The sequence below is a fragment of the Cydia pomonella genome, chromosome 2 (genome assembly GCF_033807575.1).
Source record: "Cydia pomonella isolate Wapato2018A chromosome 2, ilCydPomo1, whole genome shotgun sequence".
Classification (NCBI taxonomy): domain Eukaryota; kingdom Metazoa; phylum Arthropoda; class Insecta; order Lepidoptera; family Tortricidae; genus Cydia; species Cydia pomonella.
This window is the reverse complement of record NC_084704.1, coordinates 33,524,680-33,545,466: the sequence shown is the minus strand read 5'-3', so window position 1 is coordinate 33,545,466 and position 20,787 is coordinate 33,524,680. Positions and strand designations below refer to the sequence as shown.

The 20,787-nt window shown below is 39.9% G+C and overlaps 2 protein-coding genes across 2 annotated transcripts; one reads left to right on the top strand and one right to left on the bottom strand.

Annotated features, from left to right (window-relative positions):
- Window positions 1–3,530: 3,530 nt before the first annotated feature.
- Window positions 3,531–9,311, top strand: LOC133515451 (tyrosine-protein kinase transmembrane receptor Ror). The gene is made up of 4 exons (XM_061848000.1): window positions 3,531–6,026; window positions 6,111–6,253; window positions 6,530–6,679; window positions 7,036–9,311. Exons 1-4 carry the CDS (start codon window positions 3,741–3,743, stop codon window positions 7,376–7,378), a joined length of 2,922 nt encoding a protein of 973 aa, XP_061703984.1. The 5' UTR covers window positions 3,531–3,740; the 3' UTR covers window positions 7,379–9,311.
- Window positions 9,312–10,097: 786 nt separating this feature from the next.
- Window positions 10,098–19,865, bottom strand: LOC133515525 (zinc finger protein 345-like). Its single transcript, XM_061848071.1, has 10 exons — window positions 19,312–19,865; window positions 18,944–19,069; window positions 18,574–18,715; window positions 18,235–18,363; window positions 17,054–17,286; window positions 16,319–16,437; window positions 16,065–16,173; window positions 14,584–15,684; window positions 13,342–13,537; window positions 10,098–12,848 (listed from the first exon to the last, which is right to left on the bottom strand). Exons 1-10 carry the CDS (start codon window positions 19,405–19,407, stop codon window positions 12,724–12,726), a joined length of 2,376 nt encoding a protein of 791 aa, XP_061704055.1. The 5' UTR covers window positions 19,408–19,865; the 3' UTR covers window positions 10,098–12,723.
- Between the last annotated feature and the right edge of the window lie 922 nt (window positions 19,866–20,787).

Genomic DNA, 20,787 nt, shown 5'->3' with positions numbered 1-20,787 from the left:
TCCTGAGAACTTGCATTCAATATGACATACAATTAATTCGTCGAAGATTTTCAGTGGAAAATTATCTATCATCTATGCATTAATAGTCATTATTTAACATATTTGATTTGATTTATAGATGCATATTAGCGCTAAATAATCAGTTGATTCATTAGCAAACACTTGGAATATAAACTGTACATAACCAAGGCTGTATGTTTTCAGATGCAGGCAGTGGGTTAAATTTGTTGGGAACGAAGACCTGATACATCTTCCCATAGAAAAGTTACATTTATTGAAACATGTATCTGCAGATCATTTTGAAAATAGTGCCTTTAATAAAAAAAAATTAAGAAAAAAAATAGTGAAGGATTTTATAATTACAATCTGAGTGTAACGAGGTATTCTAAAATAGAATCCTAGCGTAGTGAGGGATTCAAGTGTTAACGCCTATGGGTGGTATTCCACCTATGCAATTTCTTTGTCCAATGTGTATTGCGTCTCACATTTTGATTAATGACAGAGTGAGACGCAATAACATTGGACCAAGAAATTGGATAGGTGGAATACCACCCTAAGGTGGCTATTTAATCCTTAAGGTGGATATTTTTGCTACCACGTGATAAATTTACATACTGCTTTTCACATCACCTATGAGGAAATTATTATGGTACAAATAAATAAATAAATAAATAAATTTAATTAATGGTAATTAAATTAAATAATTTAACCTAAGAAGTATGCAAAAAGAGGAAAAAAGTGATCCCTCCTAGTAGGGAAAAAAAGTGCTACTTTGATCCTTCCTAGCGGTGAAGAACAACAAGGTGTTCTAAAAAAAATCGAGTCCACATTAAGCTCGACCACGTATTAGTCCACTCATAGAACTATCCACTATATAACATACAACTTAAATGTTGACTCGATCCTAACTTGATTTCGAGTACAAAAGGGTGTAGCAGGATAGCCTATGAAAAATTGCCCCCAGCGATTTTGGGCCGAAACTGTAATCAAACGATGCCTTTTGGGGAGGTTATACTCTGCACAAAGTTTCATCCCTCTGTTACCCCCTGGGGGTGAAAAACACCCGATTAACCCCAAAACTGTTTTAATTATTTTTTCCTAAACTATCAAAGTGACGAATTTCAAATTTTGTACAAATATTAATAAGACTAAAAGCTATGTGCAAAAAAAATATTGACCCCCTAACCATTTAAATTCTTGTAAAAAAAACAAAAATAAAAAAAGAATCAGCCTGTATATCAAGTTTGGCTCATGGTACACACACCATTTTTTTTTCAAAAATGAACCAGTTTATATTCTACATTATACAAAAGTTTCATGGACCTACTCCAGAAGGAACATTGCGAAATTAATATGTATTGGCTCTTTGGTGCGTACTATTCATTGAACTCCCACTAAGAGCCTTGCATTATTAATAAACAATGGCTTGCGATCGGACCGCGGCTCGTGCCCGATTTGAAAAAGGTGGGGATAAAGAAGTATGAATCAAACTCATTTGTATTTATAAAAACATTTTTAGGGTTCCGTAGTCAACTAGGAACCCTTATAGTTTCGCCATGTCCGTCTGTCTGTCTGTCCGAGGCTTTGCTCCGTGGTCGTTAGTGCTAGAAAGCTGAAATTCGGCATGGATATATAAATCAATAAAGCCGACAAAGTCGTACAATAAAATCTAAAAATTTAATTTTTTTGAGGGTACCTCCCCTACACGTAAAGAGGGGGTGAATTATTTTTTTTGCTTCAATCCTACAGTGTGGGGTATCGTTGGAAAAGTATTTCAAAACTAATAGGGGTCTTCAACAAACATTTTTTGAGATAATCGCTCCGAAAGAAAAAAAAATGTGTCCCCCCCCTCTTACTTTTGAACCATAGGTCCAAAAAATATGAAAAAAATCGTGGAAGTAGAGCTTAAGAAAGACATTAAATGAAAACTATAGCGGACATGATCAGTTTAGTTGTTTTTGAGTTATCGCAATAAGTTTCCCCTTCATAGTAAAAAGTCTTACTTTATGCAAATTTGCCTATTTGTTTAACTCGCGTGAAAGGTACCGTTTCATCCCTTGGTTAACAATTTACTATACTTTAAGCTCCAGTTTAGCTTATTGTGACGGAAGAGTAACTACGGAACCCTACACTGAGCGTGGCCCGACATGCTCTTGGCCGGTTTTATTTTTAAATTATTTTGGTTTCGGGTCCGAGACGTTGCGACTTGCGTATTAAGCATGATACGAGTATAATGATTAGTGGCTACGAAATAGTACGTTTATTTTAATTTCGCAATGTTCCTTCTGGAGTACGTCCATGAAACTTTTGTATAATGTAGAATATAAATTGGTACATTTTTGAAAAAAAAAAATGGTGTGTGTACCATGACCCCAACTTGAGATACCTGTATCAAAAAATGTTTGTTGAAGACCCCTATTAGTTTTGAAATACTTTTCCAACGATACCCCACACTGTAGGATTGAAGCAAAAAAAATAATTCACCCCCTCTTTACGTGTAGGGGAGGTACCCTCAAAAAAAAATTTTTTTTAGATTTTATTGTACGACTTTGTCGGCTTTATTGATTTATATATCCATGCCGAATTTCAGCTTTCTAGCACTAACGACCACGGAGCAAAGCCTCGGACAGACAGACAGACAGACAGACGGACATGGCGAAACTATAAGGGTTCCTAGTTGACTACGGAACCCTAAAAATGTTTTTATAAATACAAATGAGTTTGATTCATACTTCTTTATCCCCACCTTTTTCAAATCGGGCACGAGCCGCGGTCCGATCGCAAGCCATTGTTTATTAATAATGCAAGGCTCTTAGTGGGAGTTCAATGAATAGTACGCACCAAAGAGCCAATACATATTAATTTCGCAATGTTCCTTCTGGAGTAGGTCCATGAAACTTTTGTATAATGTAGAATATAAACTAATTCATTTTTGAAAAAAAAAATGGTGTGTGTACCATGAGCCAAACTTGATATACAGGCTGATTCTTTTTTTATTTTTGTTTTTTTTACATGTATTTAAATGGTTAGGGGGTCAATATTTTTTTTGCACATAGCTTTTAGTCTTATTAATATTTGTACAAAATTTGAAATTCGTCACTTTCATAGTTTAGGAAAAAATAATTAAAACAGTTTTGGGGTTAATCGGGTGTTTTTCACCCCCAGGGGGTAACAGAGGGATGAAACTTTGTGCAGAGTATAACCTCCCCAAAAGGCATCGTTTGATTACAGTCTCGGCCCAAAATCGCTGGGGGCAATTTTTCATAGGCTATCCTGCTACACCCTTTGTAGACAAGAGTCTATATTTCAACCCTCCCCATTTTATCGATATCGATAAGAAACGCAAGCGTGTAGCGTACTACACTATTTAAATTGCTTATGTTGGTACTAAGGTTCTTTGACAGTTCTTTGTCGTACATTTTGGTAATGATTTGCGAAACAAAGGGATTCCACTCGCTAGTATGGAAGTCCCGTCTCTTAAAACGTAGTGATTATATGCTCTTTGTGTTGCCCTATCTATCGTTTTCAGTTTCATTCACGGCTTACGCATCGACTTAACTTTCTTTCGGGAAATCAGAAATGTTCAAAGAAAATCTCGTGTTACTGAAAATATGACTCACATATCAAATTTCGCGGTAGCTATTACATATATTGGACGTGATAACAGAACATAAAAGTAGTATTTTTTGCTGATAATACAGTATTTATTATTGTCAAAGGTGTTATGGAAAGTCTTAGTCATGAAATGCTTTTTTGTGATTATTGTTGTGTGTGTCTCTCTAAGTGAAAGTGTATCCTTAAATCCAGAAAGGGCAGATTCCTCGACTGTTTCTAAGGGAAACGCAACATCGGAGCAGAAAGTATGGAACATAAAACTTGACATATATTTTTCAAAAACACTTCCGAGCTTGATAAAAAAGGTTCACGGCGAGGACATGCGGCTGCGATGCGAAGCGACTATGAACTTCACTCGCGTGGAGAAAACCACCAAGAACAAGGAAGGCGTGGAAACCTCGCAAGCAGAAGTGCCGCCCGACCATATCCTGCAAACGCTCATGAAAAACGTCAAAATGTACTGGCTTAAAGATACTAAAATTATCACCAACACTACTAGATTAAAAATTCTCAATAGAATGGACAAGAAAAACGGGACTTTAGGTACTCATTTGAGAATCAAAGACATAGATGACAGTGATGAAGCCAACTACACCTGTGTCATCAGGCAGAGCTACGAAAAGAAACAGACAACGACGCTGAAAGTATTAAAAGATGACGAAAATGATGAACTACCAAAATACACATCATTTCTACCTAGTGCAGAAGTGAACAATCAACTGGAGATGCTTATTAAAACAACCCCCGATCTACTGTCTGAGGACATTCGTTCACAGCATGCAAGTGTCACTGCAGCCCCAAACACCACCATCACCAGGAAACTGGAGCCAATCTGTCAAGAGTATGTAGGCAATGTGTGTGCCGCACACCTCAAAGGTCACTTTGTGTACATTCCTTACAACATAACTCAACTGGCAGTAGAGGACAAGCTATTGAAAGCCCTACAGGTTACTAAGTACTCAAATGACATAAGTTCCAACTGTGAGGGATTTGCCTTGCCTAGTTTGTGTTACTCAACATTCCCTATTTGCCGTAATCCAATGATTACGAATGAAAACTTCTTTAGAGAAGCTAAAGAAGTCTTTACACAGCCCAGTACAGGCGACAGAGCTCAAGATACTCCGTGGGTGGTCTTTGATAACTCGCCTGCAGGGCTTGTACCACAGTTCAACAGAAATCATACAGCACAGTCATTTGATTATCGCTACAATTCCACAGTATTAAAGCGTGTCTGCAAACAGGATTGTGAAATATTAGAGAATGAGTTGTGTCAAACGGAGTATGCTATAGCCAAAAGACATCCGCACATTGGTCAACAGCTAACCTTAGAAGAATGTCAGAGCTTGCCGGAAAATGACTCTGAATGCCTCAAAATTGGTATTGGTGACCTTATGGTGTCGGATGATGAATGCTATTGGGAATATGGCCAGGGCTATCTAGGAAAGGTGAATACTGCTGGTAATGGTATGGCATGCATAGAATGGTCCAAGCAACTTAGGATTAAGATTTCAGATTATCCAGAACTGACTGGTTTGCACAGTTATTGTCGAAATCCAGGAGGGAAGGAGCAACAGCCCTGGTGCATGGTGGACAACGAGGGGAGACTAGAGGTACAGCATTGCAACATTCCGAAATGTGCATTAAAAATTTGGATATACATTGTTGTAATATTTCTCTTGTTAACCTTATCAATTGTGAGCTTCATTATTTGCTTATGTTACAAAAATAAAAGCAAAAACAATGCAGCCGCCATAAGAGACATCAATTTGCCAAATGCTGATAAGAATATTTATGGTAATTCTAGATTAAATTCTCCGATAGAGATGAGTGAACTGTTGACAAATCAGAATATTGCCAATCAACCGCACCTAACCAGGAACACGAGGGGCAATGGTATTCTGAGGATACCTCAGTACTCTCTATCACAAATAAAATTTTTAGAAGAATTAGGAGAGGGGGCATTTGGAAAAGTCTACAAAGGAGCTCTCAAGAAGAATGGTGAAACACATTATGTAGCTGTTAAAGCACTGAAGGAAAATGCTTCTGCTAAAACCCAAGCTGATTTCAGGAGAGAAATAGACTTAATTTCAGAACTCACTCATGAGAATATAGTTTGCATTGTAGGAGTAGCTCTCAGTGAAGAGCCTCTGTGCATGCTTTTTGAGTTTATGGCTCGAGGAGATCTGCATGAGTTCCTCATGGGACGAGCACCCCCTTCAGGCAAGGGCCTGCCTCCCATGAGGCTCCTTAGTATTGCTCACAACATTGCTTCCGGAATGCAGTACCTGGCGTCCCATCATTACGTCCACAGAGACTTGGCAGCAAGAAACTGCTTGGTGTCAGATGATTTTGTGGTCAAAATATCTGACTTTGGGTTATCACGAGATATCTATAGTTCAGATTATTACAGAGTAAGTAGATAAATTATCATATCAGCATGATTTTTCTATCTTATTCTTGGCAATAATAACAATGACACACTTTCTTTTCCTCAGGTACAATCGAAAAGTTTATTGCCAGTCAGATGGATGCCCCCAGAATCCATTCTGTATGGAAAATTCACTACAGAGAGTGATATCTGGTCCTATGGAGTTGTACTATGGGAAATTTACAGTTATGGGTTACAGCCCTACTACGGGTAAGAATGAGTTTCAATATCAACACAACTAGCATAAATTTATGACGTAGTAACCCTAAATTACTCTTGGAATCCCACAGTAAAATGTAAACATACCATGTACTTATTTTTGTTGAGTTTGGTAGGAAGTCAGGGATTGTATAACAGTATACTTAATTTAGGTATAATAGTTTGTGACGTCTTTTGTTTATGTTTGGTGAACATGTTTTCGACTTGTAACTTGTAATAGGTTTACATTTTGTGATGTAATTGGTGATTGTTGGCCGTTTTATACAGGTACAGCAACCAAGAGGTGATAGCGATGGTCCGCGGCGGCGAGCTGCTGGCGGCCCCGGCCGCGTGCCCCGCGCCAATGTATGCCCTCATGCGCGACTGCTGGAGGCACATGCCCCAGCGGAGACCCAACTTCGAGGAGATAGTAGTTAGGTCAGTCTCATGACTAATTGATTATTAGCCAACTAGCACAGCTCCTCAATGTGCAGACGGTAAGAAGGAAGCATGTGACGCCTCAGCGATTTTTCGTATGTTCGGCAACAAGATCTACTGGAATGCGCCGTATACACGCTCAAATCTCTAAGAAAGATCTAAGTCCAGATCCTTCATACTATCAGGCTGTTATTTTTCCATTAGGTACGTTTTTGCGATGGCGAAAGTTCATGACTCAGCCTCGGGGTCAGTAATAATAAATAATTACATTCACGAATTTTACAACAGCAAAAGAAAATTTTCTGACTCATCATTCACTATCAGTACGTAATAATAACCAACTACAATAATTTCAGGATACAAGGCTGGATCACAACGGGCGGCTGCCCCGAAACGGCCGCATCAGAGTCCGGCAGCAGCGAGTGCGGTCACCTCGGCTCCGTTCGCGAGCTCCAAGAGCGAGCACCCCTCCTCCCACCCCACTGCTCGGCTTCTAATGGATCCCTCCCAATGGGGAGCCTCAAAAAGATAAGTGTAGCCGGCTCTAGCTCTAGAGTCGACGAGACCTGCTCAACTTGCAGCGAAGGCCCCCCGCTAGCCCCTAAGAAGAAGCACAGCTCCGGCTCTCTCATAGATGATCGCGGGACGAAGGATACTATCGTCAGGATACAAAATACTCAGTACGGTAATGAGATATAGTTATTTGTAGGGATGTGTTACGAAAGTTATTAGGAAGTTTTTGCGGATGGTTTTGTTAACACATTCACTGCCAACGTTTTCGTAGCGCTACGCGCGTAGCCGATCTCAGCGTTTTCCTGTTTTGTAAAGGAAAGCGACTACTCAATGTGTTAAATTCTTGCAGAATTCAACCACAAAATTGTCCCACGAACGGAGTTTACATAAAATTTACTTATTCACGCGCGCGAGACATTTTTGAATTGTTTGGACACACCTGCCTAAGGAATTACCCTACCTATAAATATAATGTATCTGTCCCAATTCGCGTCTGTGAATATATTACGTATACTGAAATTATCCAGCATCCGCAAATCCTAGTTTCATAGTTAGACGAATGAAGACTCGAAGCGGCAGCTTTCGAGCACTTTAGGTTTTATGTCAATTGAGGGGGAGTTATTTTTATGGAGTAATAATGTTGAAGTTCAGACAGTTCGGGCCGCCCCGGATACTCAATATAAATAAACAAAACTACAATGGGAACACTATATTCTTAAATTAATTTACTGGAGTGAACTGGAAGAACTCATATTCAGTTATTATAACACTTATAAAAAGCATTCTTACATCATCACACATCACTTAGAACCAGTGAAAATAAGGAAACTATTATTTAAAAGCATATATTTAGTACATAAAGGCCACATCACATCAATAGACGCACGCAAACGTCAGTTTACTCCAACAAATTAAAAACGACCACTTTACAAATCGTCTGTCGTAAAATCGTACGTAACAAAAACAAAAAACAGCTGCATAAATAGATGTCGGAAGTATTTATTATAGTCGTAGCTTTAAAACGAATTATTCGTAATTCCCGTTTTTGTAACAGAGTGATGAAAAATAGAATATAAGCAGCTGTGTAATATATAAAGAAATTAGGATAAGTATATGTTAGTATTTAATGCGCCGGTATCTAATTTATAACGAATTGTTGCCAGTACCTTTTGTATTGCCCTTTTACACATAGTTTCTTAGTTCCTGCCATTATATGATATTATATTCGGTAAATTTGTAACTCAATGTTGACTGGTAGCTATAATTCCATGTTATTTATTGTACTTTATTATAAGAACAGTTTCCGATCAGCTATCACAGGTATATCAGTATTATTTACGTCTTAAATTTATACTAGCAAAATTTTATGTTCGTTTAGTTATAGTATCATGACCACGGCCACGGGAAAAACGCTAAGAAACAAAAAATATGGTAGACGTAATTTGTTTGGCATTCCAGTACAGTAATAACATTCTCGATGTTTTTGATAAACTTCACATATTGGGTTTACGATAATTTTATATTATCTTTTCTTGCGTGTGTTTCACCAACGCCAACGTATTTATTAAAGTTATGGTGCGTGACGCGCGGCGAAAGTAGACAACTGATAGCATTTGCTTCGCGTGGCTGCAAAACACTCATTCCCCTGTTTAGAGAATCTTTTTAATTAACTTGGAATATTCAACGTTTTTGTGCGTGAGACAACACTGCAGGCGTTATAATCGATGTTTTAATTTACATAAATATAGTAGTATAGCTCTGTAAAAGCAAGATACAGTTAAGTAAGTGTAAAAATATCCTCTTCTTTTTGTGTCAGACATCATTTTTTCGTAACTGACTGTAGATACAGTTTTAATTGCACTCAAAATTAAACTTACCTGTACCTAATTCTCTATTGGATCAAATTTTACATCTTCAATGACAATGTAAGTATCCAAAATCTGAAGCTATGTTCCCATGGAATCTTGTCAAAATTACTCTTTAATAGTGTCAAGATTATAAAATATTATAATCCCCACGACTTGGTTCCATTTGTTGTTTTTGATATTAGATAATCCAATTTTTTTATGGCGAGCCGATGATGAACGTGTAAATCGTGCAATGTACTCTAATTACGTCTTAATGAGAGTAAAAGAGAAAGATCCCGCAATTTGCGAATTTCGATTTTCGCGGTAGGGCCCCTGACACTGCAAAGCAAGTAATCGAAACTTAGTCTTAAGGTGACGTTCCGATATCAACTGCTAAAGCATCTCCATTAAATACCTACATACATCGATTAATTTAACTCTTTTATAGGCAGCATTGTATGGATGTTAACAGTCTGTATTATTGATTAGTCTGGTTGATGTTAATTATAATTATAGTATTTGTCTTTACAATGAAACTTCCAGACATTCCGTTGTCGGATCTGTGCTGAAGTGTTTTTTTACTTCCACGTCTAGTAACTTGAGGGCGGATCATTTTCGAGAGCTATAATGAACCTTAAAGCAATGATCTTAGAGTTGCAATTTAATTAAAACGTTTTTAAGTACTCGCCGTTATTCTAGAAATTTCCACCTCATCTTCATAGCATTAAGTTTCATTATTGTTAAACAACAAGAAATGTCTTGCCACGAGCGGACGCCGGTTCGAACCTTACTGCCTGTAAGTACCGCTGATAGATTTAAATTAAATACTTAGATATTAAGTTCTTAATAAGTAAATATGGCGTTTTCACAGTTGTGATCACATTTTGTACGTTAAGTATTTAATTTTTTGGATATTTTTTTCTGGTACTTTAGTAATAATAGTACTTCCCGTACTTGCCAAAGACTTCGTTTTGTATGTGATACATTTACTTTTAACTAGACATATTGGTATACTTTTGTAAATTTTATTTATAAATCAGTTTTCTAAAACAACAGTGTTTTTACTTACATATTTATTAAATTTTTATAATGAAACAACCATTAAATTTTTATTTACACTTTACAATAAAACGTAGCTAATACCTTACGATTGCCGCTTGAACTTAATACAAATAAAGAATAATATTCATGTACAAACACAACATTATAACATAACACATAATTCAAAGCCTAAATATAAAAAATAAATAATACTTTTTTCAGCCTTTTCAAGACTTTGGACGTTACAACTGGTATAACCGTTGAGGTTGTTAAATATTAATTTAATATTGAATATGTACTATTTTACTCAGTAATAAATCTCGTATAATATAAATTTCAAAAATTAGGGCCATCACAAACTAGCGTCTTTTGAGCGTCAGCGTCTGGCGCTATGGAAAATGGCGTCGCTGCGCAGTTGCGCCAACGTTGCGTCGAGCAGCAGCCATAGAGTTGACTAGACGCCGACGCTAGGGAGACGCTAGTGTGGCGTGACAGTTAAACAGGGGTTCCCAATCTTTTTCAACATGCGGCGCAGTTACAAGTTTAGTATTTTGCAACGGCGCCCTTGTAAATTTAAAATCACGGTCGAAAAAGAGTGACACGACGCTTTATTATTTACCGATGCGAGCGCTCAAATAGGTACCCGCGAATATTTGTGGTTTCGGATAATGATAGAACTCACGGCGCCCCTCTTTACTTTCTACGGCGCACCAGGGCGCCGCGGCGCACACTTTGGGAACCCCTGAGTTAAGATCATGGTTTAATAGGTTGGTCAAAATTCTTTTCGTTGTCTAGTTTTTTGCCCCCAAAAAATGTGACGGAGTGGAGCTTTTTGTATGATATGAAATTTATTCTTTAATTTTTCTCATGTAAATTATAATCTACAGCTAGAAAGACATGCAATAGCATTCAACTTTTTTAATTTATTTGATAAAAGACATAAATACACGCGCGACAAAGTGGTCAGAAACACGACAACGAAAATAATTTTGACTGACAGAAATTACAGCAAGTGACTGACAGTCACTTGCTGTAATTTCAGCGCTACCATATTAGCTACGTGCGCAACAGTGGCTCCACCTAGCGGCTATGAGACACATTAGTTACTTAACAGTTGACTAATGTAAATCATGAAAGCTTGAGCCCACATACGTTCACGTTTCTTGATTTCATCATACCGAGACATTCCGGCTATCTACCGAGACATTCCGGCCGCCTACCGAGACATTTCGGCGGCCTAGCGAGACATTCCGGCAGCCTAGCAAGACATTCTGGCGGCCTACCGAGTCATTCCGGCGGCCAACCGAGACATTCCGGCGGCATACCGGGACATTGCGGCGGTATACCGAGACATTCCAGCGGCCTAGCGAGACATTTCGGCGGCATACCGGGACATTGCGGCGGTATACTGAGACATTCCGGCGGCCTACCGAGACATTCCGGCGGCCTAGCGAGACATTCCGGCGGCCTACCGAGACATTCCGGCGGCCAACCGAGACATGGCGGCGGCCAACCGAGACATGGCGGCGGCCTAGCGAGCCATCCCGCCGTGGCATCCCTTAGCGCGGTCTTTGCTGCGGTGCTGTGTGCCTGCTTTGATTAAATACCATAAATGCAGTACTTGCATCTGAAAACTTGTTTAAATAAAGAACTTATTAAATGAGAACAATTTTTTTCAATATCGGTCAGATGGTCACACTGTCAACTGGCAATTTGTAAATTTTCAAAGAAATAAGGTCCACTGAAGGGCAGTTAACCATGGCTAACACAGTTAACAGTCAAAATTTATCCAGCAACTTGATTTTGGACAAGGTCCTCTCTGTGGCCCTTCATATGCAGGTAGCTGCCGGTGAACCATGCACTTGGTCGATTTAAACTGTAGTGAGACATACTAACATTAAAATGATTCTACGGATTACACGTACGTATTTTTAGTCAGTCGATGCTACGGAGAGCTTCGGTCTCCTTTCTCAAGCACTGACAGTGCGAGCAGCGTTCACGACGGCCGTGCTTCGCGTACTGCCCCGCGCCGCGTCGCACGCTGCGCGCGCGCTGAGAGAACCGGTTGGGGGAGATCTTGTAATCCGTAGAATTATTTTCATGCACTTGGTGCAGGCGTAGGGTTTCTTTTTAGTACTAGCAGTAGTAGATTCCTCTTGTTAACAAGATTCTCCCCGTGGACCTTCATGTGCAGCTTAAGGTTATAGCCGCCAGTGAACCATGCACTTGGTGCAGGCGTATGGTTTGTTTTAATACCAGCTATTCATCTTGTTTCTGGTTTCTTTTGTTGAGAATATTCTCCCCGTGGGCCTACATGTGCAGCTTGAGGTTATAGCCGCCAGTAAACCATGCACTTGGTGCAGGCGTATGGCTGGTTTTAATACCAGCTATTCATCTTGTTTCTGGTTTCTTTTGTTGAGAATATTCTCCCCATGGGCCTACATGTGCAGCTTGAGGTTATAGCCGCCAGTAAACCATGCACTTGGTGCAGGCGTATGGCTTGTTTTAATACCAGCTATTCATCTTGTTTCTGGTTTCTTTTGTTGAGAATATTCTCCCCGTGGGCCTACATGTGCAGCTTGAGGTTATAGCCGCCAGTAAACCATGCACTTGGTGCAGGCGTATGGCTTGCTTTAATACCAGCTATTCATCTTGTTTCTGGTTTCTCTTGTTGACAAGATTCTCGCCGTGGACCTTCATGTGCAGCTTGAGATTGTAGCCGCCGGTAAACCGCATGTCGCACTTGGTGCAGGCGTAGGGTTTCTCGCCTATGGAACAAACATAATTATATGAGATTAAATATAGATGGCTCTGCGATCGATTAGGGAATCTTGCTTAAAGGGACCGTGCACGTTGGAGGGTCTGCCATCTTGTGGCCTGTATCGGAAACATAAACATGTACATTGACACTTCACGTCAAAGCAAGGGCTGCCATCTACCGTTCTCGTACGTTTTCTTGTGCAAAATAGGTACTGCCATCTTGTGGGCTACATTGGTAGCATAAAGTTTCCACGTATCCTGTGCTGCCCCCTACAGTTTATGCACGCTCCCTATCGCCATGTTTTTTAAGGCTCTTGTAGGCAGGTAATAATACTAATAATGGATGGTTACTCGAGACTCACCGGTATGTACTTGTTAAGCACGGAGCCAAAATAAAGCCGAGCGTACTTCCGGGTGGGATTGTTGTCGTGTTTAGCGCGGTGTCCTTTAAGAGCGGAGCGGCTCTTGTAGGCAGGTAATGAATGGTTGCCCAAGACTCACCGGTGTGTATGCGGCGATGCTTGATAAGCACAGAGCCGGAGTAAAACCGAGCGTGGCAGTACTCGCACTGCTGGGTGGGATTGTTGTCGTGTTTGTCGCGGTGTTCTTTAAGAGCCGAGCGGCTCTTGTATGTGGCGGGGCAGCGCTCACACTTGAAGTGACGTTCTGATGTGTGGGTTCGCATGTGACGGATTAGCTGAAATACGATAACTTGTTTAGACTACAGACTTGCTTACGAATGGAGCACTTGAGGCGTCAATTTGTGAGGTCATCACCATCACACATGGCGCCCTGCACTCCCTAAGCCCTACACTAATTAAGAGTCCCCATTGAATGAGGCGAGAGTCTAGAAAGGCAACCGTTTAAGTGGAGGCATGAAGAATCTTGTCAAGCTTATATCTTCGATTTAAGCTTCAAGGTGGCTGCCGTTGCCCATTTACCAGTGTCTTCTTAAAAATTCTGTGAGTCAGTCTTGCATTAGTAATTTACACCAAAAAATCATAATACCTACTTACTCCGCGCCGAACATTCTTGCCGCACACGGGCCATATCTGACTGGTGTCGATGCAGGAATGCCAGGCGAGCCTGTCGGCGTCGTCGTACGCGTTGCAGCATATCTTGCAGATGCACTCGGTGGTCTGAAGCCTTGCAGCGGTTAGGCCCGATTGACACATTAATTAGTTAAGTGCGAGTTCATACATCGCTACTAAACGCAAGTAGCAAATGTTTGGACTCGCACTTAACACTAATCAATGTATTAACAGGCCCTTACAGTATAGTTACCCCGCGTCGCACATTGTTGCCGCACACGGGACATATCTGGCTGGTGTCGGTGCAGGAGTGTCTGGCAGCTGCACTTTGTGGTCTGAAGCCTTGTTACAGACGGTACAGTATAGTTACCACCAATGCCGGATTTAGAGGTCTGGAGGCCTCGGGCAATAAAGGAGTGGAGGCCCCCTGGCCTCAAATTCTTTCCAAATAAAATGGTAAATTTACCGCATTCTCTATTGTGGGGGGCCCCTCTTTTGTGGAGGCCCGGGGCAGTAGCCCCGGTTGCCCTCCCCTAAATCCGGCCCTGGTTACCACGCACCGCACGTTATTGCCGCACACAGCGCATATCTGACTGGTGTCAGTGCAGGAGTGCCGGGTGAGTCTCTCGGCGTCGCCGTACGCGTTGCCGCATATCTTGCAGATGTTGTGACCTGAAGCCTTGTTACAGTACGTAGTAGGTAGTATAGTTACCCCGCGCCGAACATTCTTGCCGCACACGGGGCATATCTGACTGGTGTCGGTGCAGGAGTGCCGGGCGAGTCTCTCGGCGTTGCCGTACGCGTTGCCGCATATCTTGCAGATGTTGTGACCTGAAGCCTTGTTACAGTACGTAGTAGGTAGTATAGTTACCCCGCGCCGAACATTCTTGCCGCACACGGGGCATATCTGACTGGTGTCGGTGCAGGAGTGCCGGGCGAGTCTCTCGGCGTTGCCGTACGCGTTGCCGCATATCTTGCAGATGTTGTGACCTGAAGCCTTGTTACAGTACGTAGTAGGTAGTATAGTTACCCCGCGCCGAACATTCTTGCCGCACACGGGGCATATCTGACTGGTGTCGGTGCAGGAGTGCCGGGCGAGTCTCTCGGCGTTGCCGTACGCGTTGCCGCATATCTTGCAGATGTTGTGACCTGAAGCCTTGTTACAGTACGTAGTAGGTAGTATAGTTACCCCGCGCCGAACATTCTTGCCGCACACGGGGCATATCTGACTGGTGTCAGTGCAGGAGTGCCGGGTGAGTCTCTCGGCGTCGCCGTACGCGTTGCCGCATATCTTGCAGATGTTGTGACCTGAAGCCTTGTTACAGTACGTAGTAGGTAGTATAGTTACCCCGCGCCGAACATTCTTGCCGCACACGGGGCATATCTGACTGGTGTCGGTGCAGGAGTGCCGGGCGAGTCTCTCGGCGTTGCCGTACGCGTTGCCGCATATCTTGCAGATGTTGTGACCTGAAGCCTTGTTACAGTACGTAGTAGGTAGTATAGTTACCCCGCGCCGAACATTCTTGCCGCACACGGGGCATATCTGACTGGTGTCGGTGCAGGAGTGCCGGGCGAGTCTCTCGGCGTTGCCGTACGCGTTGCCGCATATCTTGCAGATGTTGTGACCTGAAGCCTTGTTACAGTACGTAGTAGGTAGTATAGTTACCCCGCGCCGAACATTCTTGCCGCACACGGGGCATATCTGACTGGTGTCGGTGCAGGAGTGCCGGGCGAGTCTCTCGGCGTTGCCGTACGCGTTGCCGCATATCTTGCAGATGCACTTGGTGGGCGCGTGCCGCCGAATGTTGTGGGCCTGGAGAAGCCTTATGAATGTCAGAATATGGGTCAATTTCGTTAGGCAAAATATAATTCGACAGCCGAAATAGATTTTACCAGGTACTTTCATAATCATAACATAAAGTTAAATTTAAACAATTAAAATATCAACCAGAAACTTTATGAATAAGGATAAGGAACCATCATGCATGATGAAACTTTTTGAAGGAACGACAGTAACTAGTCCAGTGTAAGGGGTCAAGAAAGAATTGTACAGTTTTGAAAGGCTCGGTGACGCGCATTTAACAGCGCTGTGTCGAGTAGCAGTTGCAGTCATGCAGGTGTTCGACACCAACGCGGTTTAAAAAATGCTTAACGGTAGGTATTAAAATATTGAAACAAAATGGTAATTCATACTGCGAGACCCGAGGCATATTTGCTGCTATACCCGCAGAGGTCGCACACGTGCGGCTTGACGTCGCTGTGGCTCAACACGTGGGTCTTTAAATTGGCTTTGTTACTAAACCTGCAAAAAGATAAATCATGAAATCACACAAGGACAACAGCGCTCATGCGTTCCTACTTTACATTTACGCCAACTATCGTGAGAACTACCCATAGCTAGGTACATACAAAAAAAACTATATCAAAATGTTTATTTAGGTACTTACTTTTTGGAACAAATATCACAGGTGTATTCCTTATTACCATGCAAGCTCCATATGTGTTTTGCTAATTTTCTAGGATTATTAAACTTTTTTATACACAGATCACATTTCAGCATAGCATTCTGAAACAGAAGGTAATTTACAGGTGTACATTTTTTTGGTATAATTAAAAAAGAAAAACATATATCCATTAAGAAATGTCTGTTTCGTGTGGACCATCACAAAACTGACGCCTAAATTGTGTATGAAAAAATGGGAACACTTTTATTTTTATTTTAATCAATAAAACTCGTGATTCTAAGTCAAAATAACTTAAAAGTTTATCAAACAAAAGTACACACATGGTGCACTTTTTTCCTTAAACCACTATCTATTATTAGAGTTACACCTAGATCTAAGCATGATACATAAATAGAATATTAATACTCTACAAGACCAACTAACATCTTGCAAGAATTAAATAACATTTATTGGCACAAGAAAAATATTTTCAAAAATGTTACCCGATTTATATATAATAGATACTAGACTATGACAAAAGAACCGAGCTCAGTAGGTCTAAGATGGTCGGCTCTTTATCATTTGTCACCATATCTGTCCCGTTCTAACAAATATGTAAGTGCAAAAGTGACGGGTATAGTGACAAGTGATAAAAATGGAACCACGATGACGCCGCAGTATAAACTTGCGTCAGGCATTTAATTGCAATACGACTGCGCAATGCTGAATATATATTACCTTTTCCCCAAAATGTATCTTCCTATAATGAAACTCCAAGTTCGCATGCGACTTGAATCTAATAGCGCACAGATGGCAGCCCTGGCTGTGCACCGTGTGCAGTATGCGGTGCGCGAACAGCTGCGCGCGATGCTCGAACGTGGCCTGGCAGAACTTGCAGCCTTGGACAATGTCATGCTCTTCTATGTGCTTGCTTAATGTGGCTGCATCTTTGAATTCTTTACCACATAACCCTGGAAATTAAACTTTTTATGTGTGTTGTTTTCGTACAGTGAACCAAAGCATAGAGTAGTTACGAGTAACTCTTGATAATATGACTTTTCCCACATTAAACATCTTAGCATTTTATATGTGTGTAGGTTACCATACCGCTCGTGTCAAATGATGATAGTTTAGCAGATTAATATTATTAGAAATGTAACATTTAAGTAATGTAAATAGGATAGAAACTTATTTCTTCAATTATTACTTTTTATTAGGTCCAACCAAAACAGACTTGAACGAACTGTCATAGGGACCAACATTCAATACAAGAGGTATAAAATTGTGGGATCAAGCCCAGGTTGTACCACATGGCACAACCTGAGCATATATGTATAATTGTGGTATCAAGCCTAGATTGTACCACATAGCACAACCTGAGCATGTCTGTATAATTGTGAGATCAAGCCTAGGTTGTACCACATGGCACAACCTGAGCATGTATGTATAATTGTGGGATCAAGCCTAGGTTGTACCACATGGCACAACCTGAGCATATATGTATAATTGTGGGATCAAGCCTAGGTTGTACCACATAGCACAACCTGAGCATGTATGTATAATTGTGGGATCAAGCCTAGGTTGTACCACATAGCACAACCTGAGCATGTATGTATAATTGTGAGATCAAGCCTAGGTTGTACCACATGGCACAACCTGAGCATGTATGTATAATTGTGGGATCAAGCCTAGGTTGTACCACATGGCACAACCAGAGCATATATGTATAATTGTGGGATCAAGCCTAGGTTGTACCACATAGCACAACCTGAGCATGTATGTATAATTGATGTATGATATGTATTATTGATTATACTAAAATTTACACACAGAGCAAAAAATTATGACTGAGAAATATGGTCAGAACCTTTAATAAACAAACACAAAAAACTACAATAAATGGACTTGTGTGTATTTACCACACATAGGAATGTTGCTGGTCAGTTGAACAGAGGTTACTGCATGGGTGCTGAAACTATCCTTCTGTTTTGCTTTTTTTACCTTCTTTTTCTTACACCGTCTAGTATGCCTTTCTTCTTTAACATCATCTAAGAAACAGGAAGTTAAATTAAAAAAAATCTTTATAGGCTGTTACTAATCTAATGCTGAAATAATTTTACATTACTGATAGATATATCACTATTAATATGTACTTCTGAAATATCAATATCAAGTAGAAATGTGAATTCAAAATGTCTCAAGATAATAATATAGGTATATGGGACTGAATCACTAACAGTAAAGTGTTCAGCACTAACCATTGCATTCTTCTTTTTTAATATCAGCACCAACATTCTCAGCAGAGTCCAAAAGCTTATCATCAAAATAAGTATCAGTGGCAAAATCCTCAGTTTCACACTTTATTTCGATTTTAATGCCATGAGACTCGACTTTTAGTGCCTGCAAAAATAAAATGTACAATTTAATTTAACCAAAACTTAAAACAATTAAAATATTCACTGGAGTAATTTAAAAAAGTAACTAGAAGAATAGGCGGGTCAGCACAGAGCGAGCACACGCACGAGGCAAATTGCCTCACGCACAAAACGGCCAGTGTAGATGTTGTGCCTCGGTCGAGAATTGCCTCTCGCGTATGCTCGCTCTGTGAGGACCTGCCTAATAAAATACCTGTTCCACTATCCCTAGCAATGTCTGTTCAGAAGAAATACATTTATTCCTGAACTCCATGAAACAGTTGACAGCATCTATGCAATTTTGGCAAAAAGATTGAGGCTTCCCATCAGAATATTTGACCTGAAAGTCGAAAGTAAACAAATGTTACTATTAATTACTTACTACTAATTAATTAGCAAAAATTACATATCAACAAATGGTAATCACCATTTTATTATTGATTAAGATGACTACCTACCACAATTGCTGTTTACTATATTCAAAAACAAAAACATAAAGCGTAAAAACAAGTTAAATCAAGATTAAATGTTTCATGCTACTTAAAATACATATCACGGCTGTACTAAGCCTTATTTACTTACGTTTATATTAGTAAGCAAATTGTAATTGCAAGAAAAATTATCATCATAAGGAAACAATTCTTTGTCCGCAGACAGACACGCTCTACACAAATTCATTTTTGGAATCGGAATCCTATAAGATCACTTTTTAATAACGATAAAAGTGTAACGAAAGATAATCAATCAATAAATTTTTCGTGTTATGGCTCCATCAAGGTTTTGATGATTCTGCCAATGTCGAGGTTGGATAAGACACGGCTAGTATATGAATCTTGTTATTCATAATAAATTAATTTATTTCACTATTTTTAATGATTGACACTAAGTGACATATTTATATTTTGTCATGTATGACGAACGTTCCAATTCCACGTTACATTCACATATGAAAGAGAGAGAGAGAGAGAGTTATAAAAAACAGTAAAGCTGAATAATAATTGATCAAGATAAATTATTGATAAAAACTTATTGAATTTGAGGTCATTGAGGTAAAGGTAATTGAACGCACTTTGAATTGACAATAGCAGAGAAGCTAATGTAAGCTAATGCAAAGAGTAAAGTATCATAGATATATGACTGAGTTTAAGTATGAGAACCTAGAAAGAACCGAGAAACCTATGTGAAGAAAGCCCTCTTGAAGCATTTTATGGAAACTCATTGGAAAGCGCCATCTCTGATTTCATCTCAAAAACTTAGTATGTGCGTGCACACTACATAACTACATATGCATCCGTACGTTCGTAGGCTAATATTATTAGTCTAATACCGTTTGAGAAATGGGCCCCTGGTCGGATTACAAGAAAATTTTAGGTTTGGTTTCTTGTTACAAAAATTTTTTTATTGGTTACAAGAAAGCAAACAAAAAATTTACTTGTAAACCGACTAAGAAGACCTAATATTATGTAGAAATGGTTTAAAAAGAATGTAATGAAAGATGGAAGATGATGGCGACGATTTGAAAGAGAGAAAGAAAAATGTGTAAAATTTACTTCCAATTATGCAAAATACGTCATCAGATGTCACTATAAATTAAATAAAACGAAAGTATACGTACGGATGCATATGAAGTTGTGCACTTACACATACATACTTAGTTTTGGGATGAAATCAGAGATGGCGCTTTCAAATGAGTATCCATCATAGACATACAATGTATCCATAAAATGCTTCAAGAGGGCTTTCTTCACATAGGTTTCTCGGTTCTTTCTAGGTTCTCATACTTAAACTCAGTCATATATCTATGATACTTTACTCTTTGCATTAGCTTACATTAGCTTCTCTGCTATTGTCAATTCAAAGTGCGTTCAATTACCTTTACCTCAATGACCTCAAATTCAATAAGTTTTTATCAATAATTTATCATGTAACAAGAAACCAAACCTAAAATTTTCTTGTAATCCGACCAGGGGCCCATTTCTCAAACGGTATTAGACTAATAATATTAGCCTACGAACGTACGGATGCATATGTAGTTATGTAGTGTGCACGCACATACTA